Source organism: Emys orbicularis, chromosome 3 (assembly GCF_028017835.1).
Source record: "Emys orbicularis isolate rEmyOrb1 chromosome 3, rEmyOrb1.hap1, whole genome shotgun sequence".
Classification (NCBI taxonomy): domain Eukaryota; kingdom Metazoa; phylum Chordata; order Testudines; family Emydidae; genus Emys; species Emys orbicularis.
Window position 1 is genome coordinate 142,866,685 of NC_088685.1, and position 18,639 is coordinate 142,885,323.

The following is an 18,639-nucleotide window of genomic DNA, read 5'->3' on the forward strand; positions in this document are numbered from 1 at the left end:
CCTCACTCCTCAACACAGGCTTACCCTGTGAGCCGCTTACTGAGCCTCCTTTTGAGCTTCTTGCTTCTAGTTCCTGGTCCTTCCCCTTACATTCTCCCAATTACCTCATTAGCCCAGTGATTACCACTCAGGTACTCACAATCCCCTAACAAAAAATATATAATTTACTGCAGTTTCAGCTGGAGTTATGTCAGTGATCAGGGTACTGCTGGTAATGCCCTTTCACAGCGGGTTACAGAGGGAATGAGGAGGAGAAAGGTAGATTGAGAGGGAAAGAATGGCAACTCCCACCCCTGAAGTGTTAGGAGAGCATAAGTAGAATCCCCTGTAAGGAGCTGGGGGATAACATTTTTGTGTGTGCATTTAAGGTTGAATTGTTAACCTGAAATGGTCACACACAAATTGGGAGTCATTGTTTTAGATGGGGAAGGAGAGGCGCAGATCCTGTCCAAAACCTCTGCTTTTTGACATCAAACAGGGCCCACTAAACCCTTGGATAGTGAATGTGGAAGAAGACAGACCTGCTCCCAAAATGTAGAGAGGGGAAGAGCAAACACTTCCTCTGGCCCTGTAAATTTGGGATAGATTGAGGTAGGAGACAACACAGAGAACGTCATCAAATGTTTTGGTCTGGAAGAGGTCAGGATCCAGAATGGAATATAAGTTATCTTTCTGAAAACGAGTTATCTCTGTCTCTCCACCCAAAATAAGTCCTTTGGGTGCTTTTTTGGCTTTTTCAGTGTCCGTGTATACATTTGAATAAGTTGTTGCTGTTAAGGAACTTATATTCAATCTCTTAATGAGAATATAGTGTTTCAGTACAACTTTGAAAATAATTACAGTGCAATCTCAAGATTTTCATTCCTACCTGGAGAAAAAAATGGCAAAACAGGAAATCATGCTCTGGAAATGTAACAAATCCTTTAATTTTAGCATTTGAAAGTGTGATCCTAGAATATCTTTGGATTTAAAAAGAGAATGGAAGAAAATTTAATAACCAGCAACTGTAGTTTAAATGTATTTAGTAGCACATATACTGACAGCATAAGTATTTTACAAAATCTTGATCCAAATATAATTGAATCTAGCAGGCACTGCATATTTCAAAGTTAATGACAATACAAGGGTTCCAGATCCACCTTTTTATATTAAAAACATTTACCATATGTAGCCTTAAAATATCTGTAAATAAAAATGTGCTGGATTCAAATGATCTCTAGGGGGCACCAAAAGATCTAATTACAAACATTAAACTGTGGGTTCCACAATCTACAGATCATGTTGTCTGTGTAATCTAACAGGTGTGTGGAGAAATGCGTTTTCAGTTGAATCAAACCAAAATGAAGAAGGATGAGGCAGAAAAGGAGCACAGAGAGTACAGAACAAAAACTGTAAGGGAGCTTGAAATTAAGGACCAGGTAAGAGATGATACTGCCATAACTTTGCAGTTATTAGAAACATAAGTAGGGTTATTTCTGAAGTTGGAATGATTCATTTTTCTGATACTGGTCAATTATTACTGTTATGTGGATTCTAAACTAATAGCAAAAAGCCAGCTATTACTATTAAAGAAATGCCTCTTGCCTGCCTTATCCTTGTTTTCAGCCCTAAAAAGGTGCAGTATTACCTAATACTCATCATATTCTTCATATACAGTGTATGAACACATATGATAGGCTCAATATGTATGAAATCTATGTAATATATACATATGGTTATACATCTCACTCATAAACGCATAAAATGCGTATGCATACAAAGCAAGACAAAACATAAACAAGGATAAAGTTTGAAGTATATAAGGCATAGTATATCATTTCTTTACCAATTTCTCTAAAGATTCAAGTTCAATTGATTTTTGTGATTCATAGAAAAGTTTCAAAGAAACAGATTTATGCAAATATGCCACTAGGAATTAATTGTTGGTAATTTAAAGATGAGTTTGTATTACTTACAAAACCAGTGTATGCCTTGCAAGTAGACTGAGAAGACATCCCTTATTAGCAAATATTAATATTGGAGTGTACTGCAGCTTACTTCACTAATAGTTCAAACAGATGTTATGTTGCATTTTTTTGAAATCTCCCTCTTTTTCAATGTGACTCACCAGTTCAAATTTCCAGTGTTCAAACTTCCAATTCTTGTTTCATGAGATATGACGTATACATGACTAGAGATTGGCAGTATGTTCTGAATACACAGAAAAGTGTTTACGTACGTTATATTTCAGTTTGTTTAAATTTTAAATACTACTTACAGCTGTTTATCCAGCATCTTTAAAACTTTTTGTTTCCTTTTCAGCAAGTGAACAAATCAGTTCATCTGAAAGAAATATATGCAGGAAAAATGTAGTGTTATGAATTAAAAAGATATTTTATTTAGTAGTGCTACAAAACCTTGATAAGTAGCCAGAGAAAATTTCTAACCATTAACTTTTTTTAAAAATGTATCTTAACTCAAAATTGAAACAATACTAAATGAAATTATAATCAAAAGACATATTATGTATTGTTTTAAGTTATATATTTACTAGTTAAAATAATTCTTTTAAAAAACTTATTTACTATATCAGATTATACAGCACAGCAATACAAGGGCCTTGTAAGTTTTTTCACTAGATCCTTATGGTCTAAGAACACTTGAAAAACAAAAATACAGGCTCATCTTCTGTCTTGACAGATATCTCAAATAAGAGAGTTGGCATAGTTTCGGCATTCTAATGAACTAGGAAGTGTGCAATAGAGTATTCAAAGAAGTATCTTGCATTGAAAGTTTCGTTCTGCAGCCTTCCCCAAGGTTAATTTTTTTGACAAACTAGACAATGTAACAAAATATTTAAGTTTACATCTAGGATTACTTGTGCTTTACCATTATGGGAATAATTAAATGTTAAAAATGGTAATTAGCACTCTGGTACATTTTAAAAGGAGGGGTTATTCCCTGAAGAATAACATACCATGTTTAGGTTTTCAAACATTTTTTTAAGGAAGTGATTGCTGGATTCTAGAAAACCAACTGTATGTGTTTAAATAATCATTGTTCTTGGTATTTACTAGTCTTTTTCTAGGTTAGGCTTTTAATAACGCTAGTAATCAGCAAAGCTCTATATGCTGAATAATATTCGAAACTACATAAAGCAATCTATGATAGTGAGATAAGTGTAGCTATTTTGCTTTGATAAAAATGTAAGAGGTCATTAAAATTCTTATTGTAAATAAGCTGTTCTTATTTTACATTTAGTTTCATGTTTAGAAAAGAAAAATGTAATGTCTCATCTTATGGATGGCAAAGCAGCAATTGTTCTTTGGTTTCTCAGCCATGACCTGACCTTCTGGCTAAGAGACAGAGTTGATACCTTCCTTGGACACCATCTGTTCATAATAAATATATATTTAATATTTAAACGTGGACGGTGGGTCACTTAGCTGATATATTAGTACCTTATTTTACTTTAGTATGTTTTCTTTGAAATTGAGAAGAAAGTTGTAATTTCCAATAAGTTTCCCTTATTGAAAATTGGTTTAACATTCCATCTAATCAAAATATAATTTCTTGATTATGTTGTCGGTAAATTCAGTTTTTTACGAAATAGAGATTTTAAATAATTGGCTTAATGTACCCAGGTATGGTGGAAAAGACATAATTTCTATATGTACAAATAGCAACATATGGCTATTAAATATGTTCTCTTCTGACCAAAGTCCGCACTTCTAATGGCTTGTTGAAGAAAAATTAAAATGAATTTAGGAAGAGAAAACATGATTGAGTTTCCGTTTTCTTTCTTTTCCCCTCTCTTCCACCCTCTGCTGGGATTTAGTTCCTGTTCTAGGTGTACTTTGTATATATTACATTCATGTGAAGTGTTAACATTGTAAAATATACAACCAAGACACATTTTGTTTTGTATACTAACCTGCTGCACCACCTTATCTGAAAATCCGTAGTATGAACATTATGATCCTATGGTATTTTAGGGTTCTGAAAAAACAGAATTTTATGGCAAGTATACCTGAGGTATATATTTTGTAGTACACACAAAAATTGTACTATTTTAATTTTACCACTATAGTTAAAATCCAACCCCCCGCCTAATTTGTATTTATACTGGTATAATGGTGCTTTATACCGTATAGCTTATTCCTTTAAGGGACCTTTATACCAATATAACTTGGTCCACACTGGGGGGTGTACCAGTATAACTATATTGGTAAAAAAAAATGACACCCCCCTCCCCAAACTGAAATGCAACATTATACTGGTATGAAGACCATATGTAGACCAGGCCTTAATGTATGGCAGAAGATTTTTGCATATTTAATGCAATATAGACTTCACTTTTTAGTACCTTCCATGGAATTTGAGGTATTATACAATACATTTAATAATAAAATAATTTGTACACAGCTAATGCAGTATAATGGGAAGAGTACTTTTGACACACTGTGAATTCAGGTTTCAGAGTAGCAGCCGTGTTAGTCTGTATCCGCAAAAAGAACAGGAGTACTTGTGGCACCTTAGAGACTAACAAATTTATTTGAGCATAAGCTTTCGTGGGCTACAGCCCACTTGTTCAGATGCATAGAATGGAACATATATTGAGGAGATATATGTAGCATGAAATGGTGGGAGTTGTCTTACCAACTCTGAGAGGCCAATTAAGTAAGAGAAAAAACTTTTGAAGTTAGCCTAGTACAGGCAGTTTGATAAGAAGTGTGAGAATACTTACATGGGGAGATAGATTCAATGTTTGTAATGGCTCAGCCATTCCCAGTCTCTATTCAAGCCTAAGTTGATTGTATCTAGTTTGCATATCAATTCAAGTTCAGCAGTTTCACATTGGAGTCTGTTTTGGAAGCTTTTCTGTTGCAAAATTGCCACCCTCAGGTCTGTTACTGAGTGACCAGACAGGTTAAAGTTCACCTGCACATCTACCAATGTGATATATGCCATCATGTGCCAACAATGCCCCTCTGCCATGTACATTGGCCAAACCGGACAATCGCTACGCAAAAGAATAAATGGACACACATCTGACATCTGGAATCATAACATTCAAAAACCAGTAGGAGAACACTTTAAATCTTCTTTGAGAAAGCTGTACAAAGTGTTTTTCATTTTTACTTATTGTTTATTTGATTTTTTCCAATAAATAAAAAGTTAAAAACAAAGCCAAATCCTTAGTGAGACTGATAAACTATAGGAAAGCAATATTTTAGGATTGGCCTTAAAATTAGACCTAGCATTGTCCTGAGAGAGAAAATGAAGAACTGAGTTCCAGATCTGAGGCAGAATGAAAGGTTCAAAACCCAGAGGTCTTAAACGAAGGAATAGGAGGCTCGTGGATCTAGGCTTCAGAGCCCAAAACTGTATATAAAGGAATTGGGAGGTCATTGACCTGCATGGGCTAGATCAGAGGTGGGCAAACTAAGGCCCGCGGGCCACATCCGGCCCACAGGACCGTTCTCCCCGGCCCCTGAGCTCCTGGCCCAGGAGGCTAGCCCCTGGCCCTTCCCCTGCTGTTCCGCCTCCCCTGCAGCCTCAGCTCAGTGCGCCACCAGCGCAATGCTCTGGGCGGTGGGGCGGTGAGCTCCTGGGGCAGCGCAGCTGCAGAGCCCAGCCTGACCTGGTGCTCTGTGCTGCACAGTGTGTGGCTGGCTCTAGCCGGGTGGCGTGGCTGCCTGTCATGGTGCAGCCACGCCGCCAGTTACCTGTGCTCCAGGCAGCGCGGTAAGGGGGCAGGGAGCAGGGGAAGGGGGTTGGATAGGGGTTGGGGCGGTCAGAGGGTGGGGAACAGGGGGGTTGAATGGGGGCAGGAGTTCCGGGGGGGGTGGATGGGGCAGAGATTCTGCGGGGGCAGTCAGGAATGAGAGGAGAGGTTGGATGGGGCAGCTTGGGGCATTCAGGGGTCGGGGTTCCGGGGGTGGTCAGGGGACAGGGAAAAGGGGAGGTTGGATGGGGCATAGGTCCTGGGGTGGGGGGCAGTCAGGAAGGAGAGGGGGGGGGTTGGATGGGGCGGTAGGGGGCAGTTATGGGCAGGGGGGTCTTGGGGGCAGTCAGGAAGGAGGGGGGGTTGGATGGGGCGGTAGGGGGCAGTTATGGGCAGGGGGGGACTTGGGGGCGGTCAGGGGGCAGGGGTCCGGGGGGGCCGTCAGGGGCGAGAAGCAGGGGGGGTCGGATTGGGGGTGGGGGCCGGGCCACGCCTGCCTGTTTGGAGAGGCACAGCCTCTCCTAACTGGCCCTCCATACAATTTCTGAAACCCGATGCGGCCCTCAGGCCAAAAACTTTGCCCGCCCCTGGGCTAGACCCAGTTGAAAGATGTACATGTTTCAGCATTTTTGTAAATAATAAAAGGCACCTATGTTATATAGTGAATATTCAACAAGAATCTAGGATGAGGAATGGAATTGTGTATGAGAAAGCGTTTTGCAAAAGATATTTATAGAATGTTTTACCTGGTAGGCCGTAAAGCAATCACTTAATGTAATCTAGTTTAGAAAGTACGGATGCAAGGTTTACTAACTCTGCATAGGCCAATGTTTAGACGTGTTCATGAAATGTTAAAAGGAGGATCTGATTTAAGGGCTAATGTAACTTTCCAATAACAGACCAAGATCAAGGACTGATTAATTTAAATTCATTTTTTTGAAGCAGTATTACCAACTTCAAGTGATCAAAAAATCATGAGCCAGGCCCCTAAAAATCACTAGATTTTAAAATAATATATTTTGTGTGTGTTTGTTTTTTATTTACCTTCTGGTTTTTGAGCCTGTAGGAGTCATGTTCTCAAGCTTTTCTCTGCATCCCTGAGGGCTAGAAACTGCTTTTCCCCCAAATAAAAGCTGAGATTTTCATGTAACCACTAGACTTCACAAGATGGGGCTTTACAAAAATCACCAGATGGGATGAGAACCTCAATAAAATGGGAAGAGTTGACAACACTGATGAAGTTAGGCTAGTACTATATATTGTGTATGTATGTATTTAAAACCAGTATAGCTATTGTGATTTTAGTCAGAGATGTAATGATTTCATTAGCAGGGCAGACAAGAGTGTGCTTTAGCCACAGAAAAGAGAACATAGGGAAGTCTTTTTGCTCCAAAAAAAGCTAAGGAAATGTACAATTACAATTGTACAAAATGTGCAGTTTTGATTGTCTTACTTTGTCCTGAATGGCCAAAGTATTGAGGCATCTAGGAGACCAGGATGTGATAATTTGTATAACTATTTTCTGATTTCCTGTGTTATTTTATATAGTTCAAGGCTCCCACAATATTTTTGTAAAACAATATATTATTATATACAAAAATCCCCCTGCATGTTTACTTTAACGCGAATCTGTTAGATGACACCCTCCACCCCACACTCCTTGAGGAATGGTTTTAAATTTACAGGGCCCAGTTTTCAAATATGGCTTGGGCTCAGGAATTATGAAGCCCAGTAGCTCTCGATCAAGAAATTTATAAGAATCATTAGTGATAATCTCTCCCCCACCTCCTCTGGAAAAAATAAATCCATGACAAAAGTTATGTTAATTTATCATGTAAAATTGCATAGTAAAATAGTCAAGATAGGAAATGTGAAAGTTAGGGTTGAACAAAAGCTAAGGTGAACTACCTTTGAGGATTATAGTAAAGTCTTTGTGTTCACATCACCAACCAAAGAAGGGAAATGCTTGACTGGTGAACAAAGGGCACAACTCTGTTTAACACCAATCACTAAAATCAGACTTGGCACAAATAGTAAGCCCATACCAAGTCTTTCCTGAATGTATTCAACAGTCCTCTGTCCACTCACAGGAAGTCCCAAGCATATGGCTTTGACTACTGCAGTCCAGCACCATTATACATTAAGCCCCCTACAGTCAGGGCCGGCTCTGGCTTTTTTGCCGCCCCAGGCAAAAAAGCTTCCCGCCACTCCACCCCCCCTCCGCAGGGGAGGGCGGTGAGCCCCGGGGGCCAGAGCGCCGGGGGGAGGGCGGCGAGCCCCGCTGGGGCTCCGCTCTCCCCGGCGGCCACAGGCTGCGCCGGGAGGAGGGCGGAGAGCCCCGCCGGGGCTCCGCTCTCCCCGGCGGTCAGAGGCAGCGCCGGGGGGAGGGCGGCGAGCCCGGCCAGAGGCAGCGCCGGGGGGAGGGCGGCGAGCCCGGCCAGAGGCAGCGCCGGGGGGAGGGCGGCGAGCCCCGCCGAGGCTCCGCTCTCCCTGGCGGCCAGAGGCAGCGCCGGGGCTCCGCTCTCCCCGGCGGCCAGAGGCAGCGCCGGGGGGAGGGCAGCGAGCCCGGTCGGGGCTCCGCTCTCCGTGGCGGCCAGAGGCAGCGCCGGGGGGAGGGCGGCGAGCCCGGCCAGAGGCAGCGCCGGGGGGAGGGCGGCGAGCCCGGCCAGAGGCAGCGCCGGGGGGAGGGCGGCGAGCCCGGCCAGAGGCAGCGCCGGGGGGAGGGCGGCCAGAGGCAGCGCTGGGGGGAGGGCGGCGAGCCCGCCGGGGCTCCGCTCTCCGCGGCGGCCAGAGGCAGCGCCGGGGCTCCGCTCTCCCTGGCGGTCAGAGGCTGCGCCGGGAGGAGGGCGGCGAGCCCGGCCAGAGGCAGCGCCGGGGGGAGGGCGGCGAGCCCGGCCAGAGGCAGCGCCGGGGGGAGGGCGGCGAGCCCGCCGCGGCTCCGCTCTCCCCGGCGGTGAGCCCGGTCGCGGCCCCTCTCTGGGGCCGGAGCACCGCGCCGCCCCCCTCCAGGTGCCGCCCCAAGCACCAGCTTGGTGGGCTGGTGCCTGGAGCCGGCCCTGCCTACAGTACACAAATGTCATTTTGCTGTTTAGAGGATCATGGTTTTTACCCTAATGACCTGTGGCTTTTGCTCTTTCTGTAGCCTTTCCAAAACTAGTGTAGTTTTGGTAGTGGATTCCACCGCAAATATTATTTAACCTACTGAATTTTCAAGGACTACTTGCAGAATCTGTTACAATTAATAAATCTGTTCTAATATGCAAGACAAATATACCACAAGTGAGTGAAATCATGTGGGTGTTTTTATGCAAGAAAACTTACACAGACACAAGAGTAATACCTGGAACCTCATCATCATTAAAACAAAACTTTAAATTGCATATCCCAATGTGACCATATAGATAGAAAAGCTGATTGCTTAAATAGTCTGGCAAAAATGTCCTCACACCTCTTCTTAGATGATTTGCTTAAAATTGTCCAACAAAGATAGAATGTGCTCACCACAAATTAATGTGGTGGGTCTTTGTCCAGGCAGCAGGAAAAAGAGGACGGGGCTCCTTTAAGGACTCCGACTGCATTTGGGTCATGAGGGAGGGGAAACGGGGCGGACTTACCTGAATGGAGCCATGACCTACTATGCTGAGGTAGAAAGGTTCTGTGCTGGGCCAATTCTTTACACCTCCGTCACAAACTGACTTTTGGCTTATTTGGTTGTAATGGATTGGCTTTATTATCTATAGATGGTGCAACCCTCTACCACCATCTACCTGGCCAGATGCATTCCATCTTTATGGGCCTGCACAATTGTAATGTGCTAGCACAACTCGACCTGCTGTTGCTGGGTCCTGTGAGAGCCAAGCTAGACCTTACAGCTCTCCGGATCCTCTACTATGTTGTCAAGTTGGATCCTGCTTTGAGGCCTGTAACTAACTGACCTGGTAAGGTTTGCTCCTGATATGATGATTCTTTCAAAACTGGTGGGGAAAATATCACTTCCAGGCTGAGACCCTGCAATTAAATATGAACATAACCTTTAATCATAGTGTTGTTGTCACTTCCACTGTCTTATAATATCACATGTGAAAAATTAATTGGAGTTCATGAGCATTAGAAATAGTATGAAATGGCTTTTGCTATGAAAGTGCCCATAGTTTGTGTTTTTACTTTTATCTGACAGCAATATGGGGTGAAATAAAAATGGTTAAACAGACCAGAAAAAATGATGGTTGCATCAGTCTTCCCATTAATATTGTGGGATCAGCTCTGTGCTGCTGTGTCTGTCCTAGCCGCCCTCACCGCTTGCCTGTAACTATCTGCTGCTGCTGTGTGGGAGGGAGGACAGACCTCCATTTCCATCCAGCTGTATACTGGTGCAGGCTGTGGAGAGAGGTAATCCCACTTCACTCCTTTCAACTGCTGCTTCTTGGGGATAAGAGAAGTACTGCTTAGCCTCCTCTCATATTTTTTCATAATGAGATGAGAGTAACTCTCCTCGTTTCCTCCTCCTTCAAAACAAAAAACAAACAAAAAATGCAACCATAACCCCCACAGCCTTAAAATATCTTGCTCCAGGGTGAGTTTTATTAAACCCATTTTTTGCTTACCTTTACTGGTGGTTGCTGAGCTAATCTCTGGTGCCCCAGTGCTTGCTATTAAAAATGTCTCCATAGGAATTTACCTACATACTGGGGCTGAAAGTGCTGCTCCAAAAGAAGCTATTGCAGTTCAGACACTTTGGCAAACCAAATAACAGTATTTTCAGAAAAGTAATATAGTCAAAATCCCAACAATTTTACATGTTCTGGCCGTTCCCCCTTGTTCAGCTATCTAGGTATTCATCCTACGGTCATCTCCGTAGTATCAGAATACCAGATCGGTCTTGGGGTTGCCCAGAGAGAGGCCACAAGGGCCCTTGCTAGTTGTCCGTTGACCAGTATTATCAACCCCAACAGTTTGAAAATCATGAATCAAAAACATGTAGGTCTTTTATTAATTTATTTATTTATTTACTTTATTTATATACACACGCACACACTAAAATCTTGTCAAAAGTCTGTCTTTTGGTTTTTGAACTCCCACTACCCCCCCCCCCCCCCCGTGTGTGTGTGTGTGTGTGTGACAATTACAAGTTGAAAATTCTACCTTAAATGCATAGGAAATGTGCCCCACACAAACAGGACCCTGCTCCCTGACACCCCCCCATTCCTCACTCTTCATTGAAAGGTTTCTCTTCTCTCCCCCTCCTCCCTACCCCAAGTAGGTCCCCTACAGCACCAGCATTCTCTCCAGCAGGCTCTTGTGATGCCCCACTGCACTTCCCTCCGCAGCAGCCTGCAGGCGAAAGAGCATCACCTGAGCTCCTATCTCCATTTACGATCTTTCACTGCGCTGTGGTAGTGGAAGAGGGGATGGTGAGGTCACGGCTGCTGATTTTGGGAATGGGGCATCTCTGCTGTGCCGCACCTGTTTCAATGCTTTGGTCTTGTGAGCACACAAGAAGCCATTGCTAAGATTGCCTGCAGCACAAATAGCTCAGTGGCCTCTGAGCTGCATGTGTTTTATCACACAGTTGAAAGAGCCTCCAAAACGGCAACAGTCACAATGATATGAGCGTTGACAACACAGGATTACAGCCTGCACTGTTTCAGTGGGTTGCATCATTTGTCCCTTGGGATCTTCAGATGGCCTATTGATTTGTGTGCTGGTCAGAAGACTTAAATCCTTAAATGGGGCTGAATACAAAGCCGGGGCCTGTTTTGCTACTATGCTTCCCTTTCCTTAACTGCCTTTTCCATCCACTCCTGAACTGGCGTTGAGTTCCACCCCAATGTTTGGTTTTGTGTTTTGGTCTAGCAACATTGTGTACCTATCTGCTCTTGTTTTAATTACCTAGTCACATGAAACATTTTTTTTCCTTTTTTGTAATACGTACATTTTAGCGGATCTTATGAGACATATACATTTTTAACCAAGTTTTTAACTACTTGTTTGTACAACCGCACAATTTATCACATTTTCATAGCATTTAAAGAAGGTTTAAATTTTGAAGCCAAATGTAGGCTTTGGATGTTCTTGATTCCCATCCTGTTTTGAATAGGAGGTAGGATAAATTTACATAGCAATTTTAAAAACAAACAAACCACGTGCACTGTTGGGGACTGTTCAGGATTACCCTGGTGATGACTCTAGCTCTCTTTACAAAGGTGGATAGTTCTTCTGATGCAATCTGCTGTGTCAGATGGCCCTGTCTGGGAGGCAGGAGGTTTAGAGACTGCTCAGAACATAGGGCTGCCTGATTGATATCAGAATTAATACAGGGAGTTGCTCATAGTTGGAAGAAATGGTACAGTTGACCCCTACTGCAGGGAATATCTGCATGTGCAGTGATGGATTTTTTTTTTTATGTCATGTCCAGAATAAAATATTTTGAATTTTTACTACATACGTGCAAAAATATCTTTTCATTAGTTTGAATATATAGCACGGTATGAATGATTTATTATCTGAAAAACTATGTAATATAAGACCGCAATAAAAATTACTCTGGGATCAAAATTATGTTAAAAATGTCACATATATAATTGCTTTTAAATAGTGTATCCAAGTATGTTTGAATATTCACACTAGTGGTACCTCATACTGAAGGCAACTGCAGTGATGAAGTATAGCCACAGTCCAACAAAGATTTACACACATACTTAACTTTATGCACAATGAGTGTTTCTGTTAATGTAAATGTGGCTATTTGCATTGAGGAAAGTTGAACATGTGAGCATCTGGGCCTGCATATGTGGGAAATGGGTAATAATGTATCATGTTGAACAGTGGCAGATTTAGAGTTAGTGGAGCCCTGTGCGCACCTTTGTTTTCGGGGGTCATCGTAAGTAATATTTTGTAAAGAGGCACTTTCAATTGCCAATATTGCCTAATTTGTCAAATGATCCTGACTCATCATATTTTGCAAATGATTTTAACTTGTTTCAATACAGAAAAACGTTCACCAGAAGCATTTGTGACAGGTATTGTTAAAAATATTTTCAGAGTAGTTTCTACATTTGGAAAGGTTGCCTGCAAACCGTCACGTACAAGTCTGTACAAATCAACTGGTGATCTCGAAGCACAGACCTCATAATTTTCGATTAAAATGAATGAAATGTTTCACATCATCTTGAAAAAGATTTGTCTATGTTCTCTCGGTAGAATTCATTTAATTTCTTACTGTAGTGGCTTTTAGCATTTTCGTCCATACTTCTGTCAAAAAAACACGCAAAATAAATCCACAGTTTTCTTTAGAGATTCACCTCTCCTCTGCAATTGCACTATTATTGTGTCACAAGTAACATTGATGGTCTCAACGATAATCTTCTCTTTCCCTTTTAAATTGATTTCATTGTCTCTAGTTTCATTGAAAAATAACTTCCTACTTTTTTTATGCTTCTCATCAGATATATCAAAGGAACCTATATTTTCTGTTCATATTTGTGCCTCTGCTTCCACCGAGCTATAATCTTTTCGAACTTCCATGACAAAACTTTTAACTGAGGCTAACAATTGTGCAGCATTCAGTAAATTTGTATCAACTTTTTGCAGCGATGGCATTAATTTTTCGAAGTAAAGGGTTCCACAAAAGAGTAAAAACAGCAATATTGTACTTTTCAAACTTCTGCTAAGGATTTTGCTTCAGTTTTCGCGCACATTTTTTCAGAAATTGATGTGGATATGTCTAAAGGTTTTCTTTATATCATCATAGCTCATTTTCAAAGCCAAAACAGCATCCGCACGAGCAGACCACCCGGTGTTACAAATTCTTTAACTGTCAAATGTTTTTCATTTGCCTGCTCCAAGTGTGATTGTAACATACTCCACCAATGCGTGGAAACTGAAAAAAAGCATACACGTTTTGAAAGAAGTCAAAAAAATGTGGAGCTCCCTCACAAGATTCGGCTGCAATGTTGGAAATTAAAAGTAAGGAATGGCTGGAATGTGGTATGAATAGAGCAGAGGGGCTTGCATTGTTCAGTCTTGCCTGTAGACCTGAATATTTTCCTGCCATATTTGTGGCGTTGTCATGGGCAGAACTTTTGATAATTTTTGATGTCCAAACCTGAATTTGCAATGAATTCCAAAACAGTTGTCTCTAGACATTCAGAAGTGTGGGATTTTAGTGGGACAAAACAAATCGCTCTACAACTTGACCATTGCCGGTCACATATCTTAAAATTAATGTTAATTGGTCTACATGATTCACATCTGGTGTTGAATCGACTATTATGGAATAGTACTTGGCATCCTTTACTTCATCAGTGAATTGGTTTCTAAGCCGCTCTGCCATTATAGTGATGAATTCATCATAGGTTTGGTGTGTTAAAAAGTTTGGTCTTCTCTGAGCCACAATACTGATAATTTTTCAAATGTTTTTTGAGGAAAATTGTCAAATTCACTAAGACATTCAAGTCAGGTTAAAAAAATTACCTTTTTGATTTGACAATGATGACTCATCATGTCCTCTTAGAGGTAGTCCCAAAGAAGACAGCAGTTTGACCATGGCAACATGTCTCAGCACTTTCCTCCAATAAGAATACTCCTTTTCAAACTGAGCCGATAACACAGAATCAATTCTTCCAGATAATTTACACCTTTGAATGAGCTTACACATTGCATGAATATGAGCTTTGGAAGTCTCATGATCAGCAATATGTCTTGCAACGTTTCTCCAATTAGAGTGCCCATCAACAAATGTTTGTTTTTCCTTTACTATGGTCAGGGAATAATTTGAAAACATATCAGTAGACCGCCTTAGTGGTTTCTGAAAAAATCAACCAAATTCTCATTTCTGTCATCCCATTTTTCTTCATCCTCAGAAAATGGGACTCAATGAAGACCTCTAAATTGCTTTTGTCCTGCAACCTCATACTCTTTTTTTTCTCAAATTTTCCATATTACCTAAGTTTTTCGGTTTATTTACTAAGAATTATTCTTTCATAACTAATTAAACAGATTTTGGCCATAATGCAATGTCTTCAGAATAGGTTTCTTCCTTTAATTCGACAAAATTACCAATATTTTGTAGTTCCATTGTCAATTCAGAGTCCACTTGTTCAACTTTTGCAGTCGTTGTGGTATCCCCACAACTCAGCAAGTGATCAGATAATTCCGATATTTCCTTGCTCATACTTTCTGATGAATGTCCATTATTCAATACTTCAAGCTTTTAAAAATAAGATGACAAACTGTCTTTTTGCTTAGCTTCGTCTTCTTGCCTCGCCTTCATTTTTTTGCGTTTTTGACTGCCAGACTCAGTGTTGCTTCATTGCTAAAAAACTGACCTTGATTTTAGGCAGATTAAAAATGTCTGAAAGAACAGTGGCGTAGCCACAGTTGGGCCTGGGTGGGCCATGAACTACCCAATTAGGTTTATCGCAGTTAATCCCACGTTTTTATCTAGCTCTGTAAAAACGGGATTTTTAACCATTACATACTAGTGACAAATCACAGGCATTGTTGCAAAGAGCAGGGGAGGGTGCTTTTGTTCAATTGGATAATTGGTCAAGCAGACAGACTTTGATTGGCAAATGATGATTTCCCTTAGTTGCTGTTATGCTATTGCCAAGACAGCGAAAAACTGGCAAAGCAAAATTCTTTGCTAGACTACTTTAAAAAAAAAAAAAAATGTTTAGAGCTAAGTTCGCAGAATGCAGAAAGCCTGGACTGCTTCGTGACTTGCAACACTTATTAAATTCAGTCATTTGTCAGATTTGTCCTGCATTTTGGGGTCCCCTGTTGTTGGGGTCCCCGTGCCACTGCACAGTTTTTCTTGGTAAATACGCTACTGATGTTGAGTTGGTCATGATATTTAAGTAGTGTACTGCCTCCAGTAATCACATATTCTCCGCAGAAAGGCAATCATCACTAAGATATATTTTTTAAAAAAGGATCTTCACTTCTTACTTTATGTTCCTCTATTTTCATAATTATTAAAGAGACCACAAGACTGAAATAGCAAATGAAAAAATACTGGAGTATTGTGGCACCTTAGAGACTAACAAATTTATTAGAGCATAAGCTTTCATGGGCTACAACCCACTTCTTCGGATGCAGACGAAGAAGTGGGTTGTAGCCCACGAAAGCTTATGCTCTAATAAATTTGTTAGTCTCTAAGGTGCCACAAGTACTCCTGTTCTTTTTGCGGATACAGACTAACACGGCTGCTACTCTGAAACCACAATTTTTTTTTTTTTTTTTTTTGCTGAACACGTAGCAGTATTTTGTATGTATGTTTTTCAGTTAATTTTGTTCATCATTGCACCTCAGATCAAAGGAGATTGGTTTAAGAATGAATGTTCTTTGCTTTTTAAAATAAATTTGGCTACTAGCCTATTCTTGATTTGTTATAAGGCTTCCAAAGTATTTTTCTGAATTTAGTTCAATGTAGGATTTTATCTTTTATCAGTGGTTAATCATTTTCATTTGTGAAAGATTTCTTTGCCTTTTCTGTCAGCTCTGCAGTTATTCTGAGTTCTATGAAAAACATCTGCTAGGTTAGAAATTTAAAGTTGCAGTTTTCTGCATACAATACAGTCTGCATTAATATGGACAAGAATTAAAGAATTATTTTAATTTTGTAATTTGACCTGTTTTGAACAAAATTATCAAATTGTTTAGAGGTAAAGAGATGTCTAGTTAGTTAAATGGAGAATTTTCACAAAACACTTTAGCATGGTTAAATGAAGATAGTCGGTTGGATTTAATTTGAGAAGAGGCTGTTTAAAAAAAAATTTTTTATGAGAAATTATTCTTTACATTTTTGTATGAAGTTGCATTAGTTTACTTTGAGCCCATCTACAGTGTGTTAATGTGAAAATGCCTGTAAGATTGCATAAGGGTTCTTCCCCTATAATCTAATGAATGAGAAGTAAAATGCTTGTTTGCTTTTTAGTATTATAAGAAAAAGACTGCAAAAGGTACTTGTTTCCTACAAAAAGGGAGGTTTAAAACATAAGTACTTGTTGATTAGGATGTCCGAAAGTAGTAATTTACAGAGACAAACAATGTATGGTAGTTTCTTATATTTTTCCTAAAAAGTTGATTTTATCTAGTAAAACTTGATCCTTCTGTTTTTGAATAATATATTATTTTTTGGTTTCATTTATTTGTGGTGTACTGAAATGGCAGTTCTTTTATTGGGTTTTATTCTGTAGTCTTTTTACAGACAAAGTTTCTGTTTATGTCAAAGGGAGTTTTAACAATTGAGATGGAAGACAAGATTACATAATATATATATTTTTAAGTTACAAACAAAAATATTTAAAGAATGCTAAAGTTACAAAGTCAAACACTCAGAAGTTGCCTGTGCAATGTTAATAAGGTGAATATGCATAGGAAGTCTATGATAGAGCCACAATACATGAGAATGTCCTTTTGTGTTCTTGCAACTCACTGCCTTTTTTTCTGTCTATCCTGTGGACTGAAAGAAGCAAATATCCTGAAGAAATAATACATGATCATGTAATTAAAAATGGTACCATGATATAAATATACAATCAGGTCAAATTTAAGGTTTCATAGACATGATTATCATCAAAAAATTCCAGATGTGAAAGATTAATGGCCTGCTTTTGATTCTGCACTACTATGTGAGTGAGCTCAAATAGCAACCACTGCTTGCAGTTCCATGGATTGGAGGGGGCAAAACTTCCTCCCCCGCTTCCATAGAATTCTCTTGTGCTTAAGTTACTCATAAAACGCTTGGGAACCAGGATTTAACACTAAAAGAATAAACACACTGTCTCATAATGTCTCTCTTTACAGCCACATTTATGATTTATAACTGCACTTCCTGATGATCAAATGTAAGTTTTAATTTTGTAAAGGGATGTATTATTTTTTTGTACTACACTAATACACTTTGATGTCTACTAAAATGCTATCATCATCACTTCCCCATGCTCTGACCGCATTACTTCACACCTTGCCTCTTTCTTTAGTTTAATGTCCCTTTTAAGCACATCAGATTTAAGTTCCTTGACCTTCAAAGTTTTTTACAAAATGTTGTCACCACCTACATCTGCTTTCAGTTCTCCCTTACTCTCTTCCCATACCTTTCTCCTCATGTTTTCCTTATCCCAGAGCTTGACTATATGACAAGCCAGGGTCTGACTCAACAATGCAGTAGTTTGCCACACATTAACTCACCATATAGACCCTACTACTGTGCACTGAAAGTTCCATAATGTGCTTTGACATACTGCTGTTTGAAACCAGACTACAACATTGCGCTAGGAATGTGCATCAGCAGGGTCTGTATGGACACTTTGTGCATGACACACTGGCATGCACTAGAATTTACGCCCCAGCTTGTGTACACAAACACAACATGTAGACTGCGTTTGTAACTTGGAGGGAGGAGGGGAGACCATTTACAGGAGTTTCCCAGGATGCAAACACATCACAACCACAGATAAAGGTACCCTTCAGATCACCCTTATACATTGGACCAAGTGTCCTCAGGATTGATTGGACTGATGCACAGCCAGTTTATAAGGCTGTCTGAAACAGTCATATCTTTCACTATTGTGTAAAGTGGCCTCAAGATATGTAATATGCTATGTTTCAGGAATAGTACCAGAAACTACTGGCTGAATTATCAGACCAAACTACTTAATGGTATTTGTGGTTTGGATGGTACTCCTTTTAAGGTGTTGTTGATACACAGCAATAAATGAGGGTTTATTTTTTGTTAATCAAGCCTTCATTGTGCTTAGATGAGAACAAGCTCATTGAGACTTAATCCAAATAAATTTGGGGATACTTTAGGATCTCTAATTGCACGGGTGCTTTTGGTGTTCGGGGTGCCTTTTTATTATTTCTTTTTGCTGTGATGATTGATTGTAACTGTTTCTGACATGAACTTTTCCAGCCTTATCCACTCCTTT

General features: G+C 40.3%; 1 protein-coding gene across 1 annotated transcript in view; it reads left to right on the forward strand.

Annotated features, from left to right (window-relative positions):
- The window catches only part of SDCCAG8 (SHH signaling and ciliogenesis regulator SDCCAG8), a 158,029-nt gene that overhangs the window by 47,492 nt on the left and 91,898 nt on the right, over window positions 1-18,639 (forward strand). Inside the window, exon 12 of the mRNA XM_065401267.1 lies at window positions 1,302-1,418. Coding sequence (XP_065257339.1) covers window positions 1,302-1,418 — 117 coding nt within the window. The remainder of the gene's footprint in view (window positions 1-1,301; window positions 1,419-18,639) is intronic.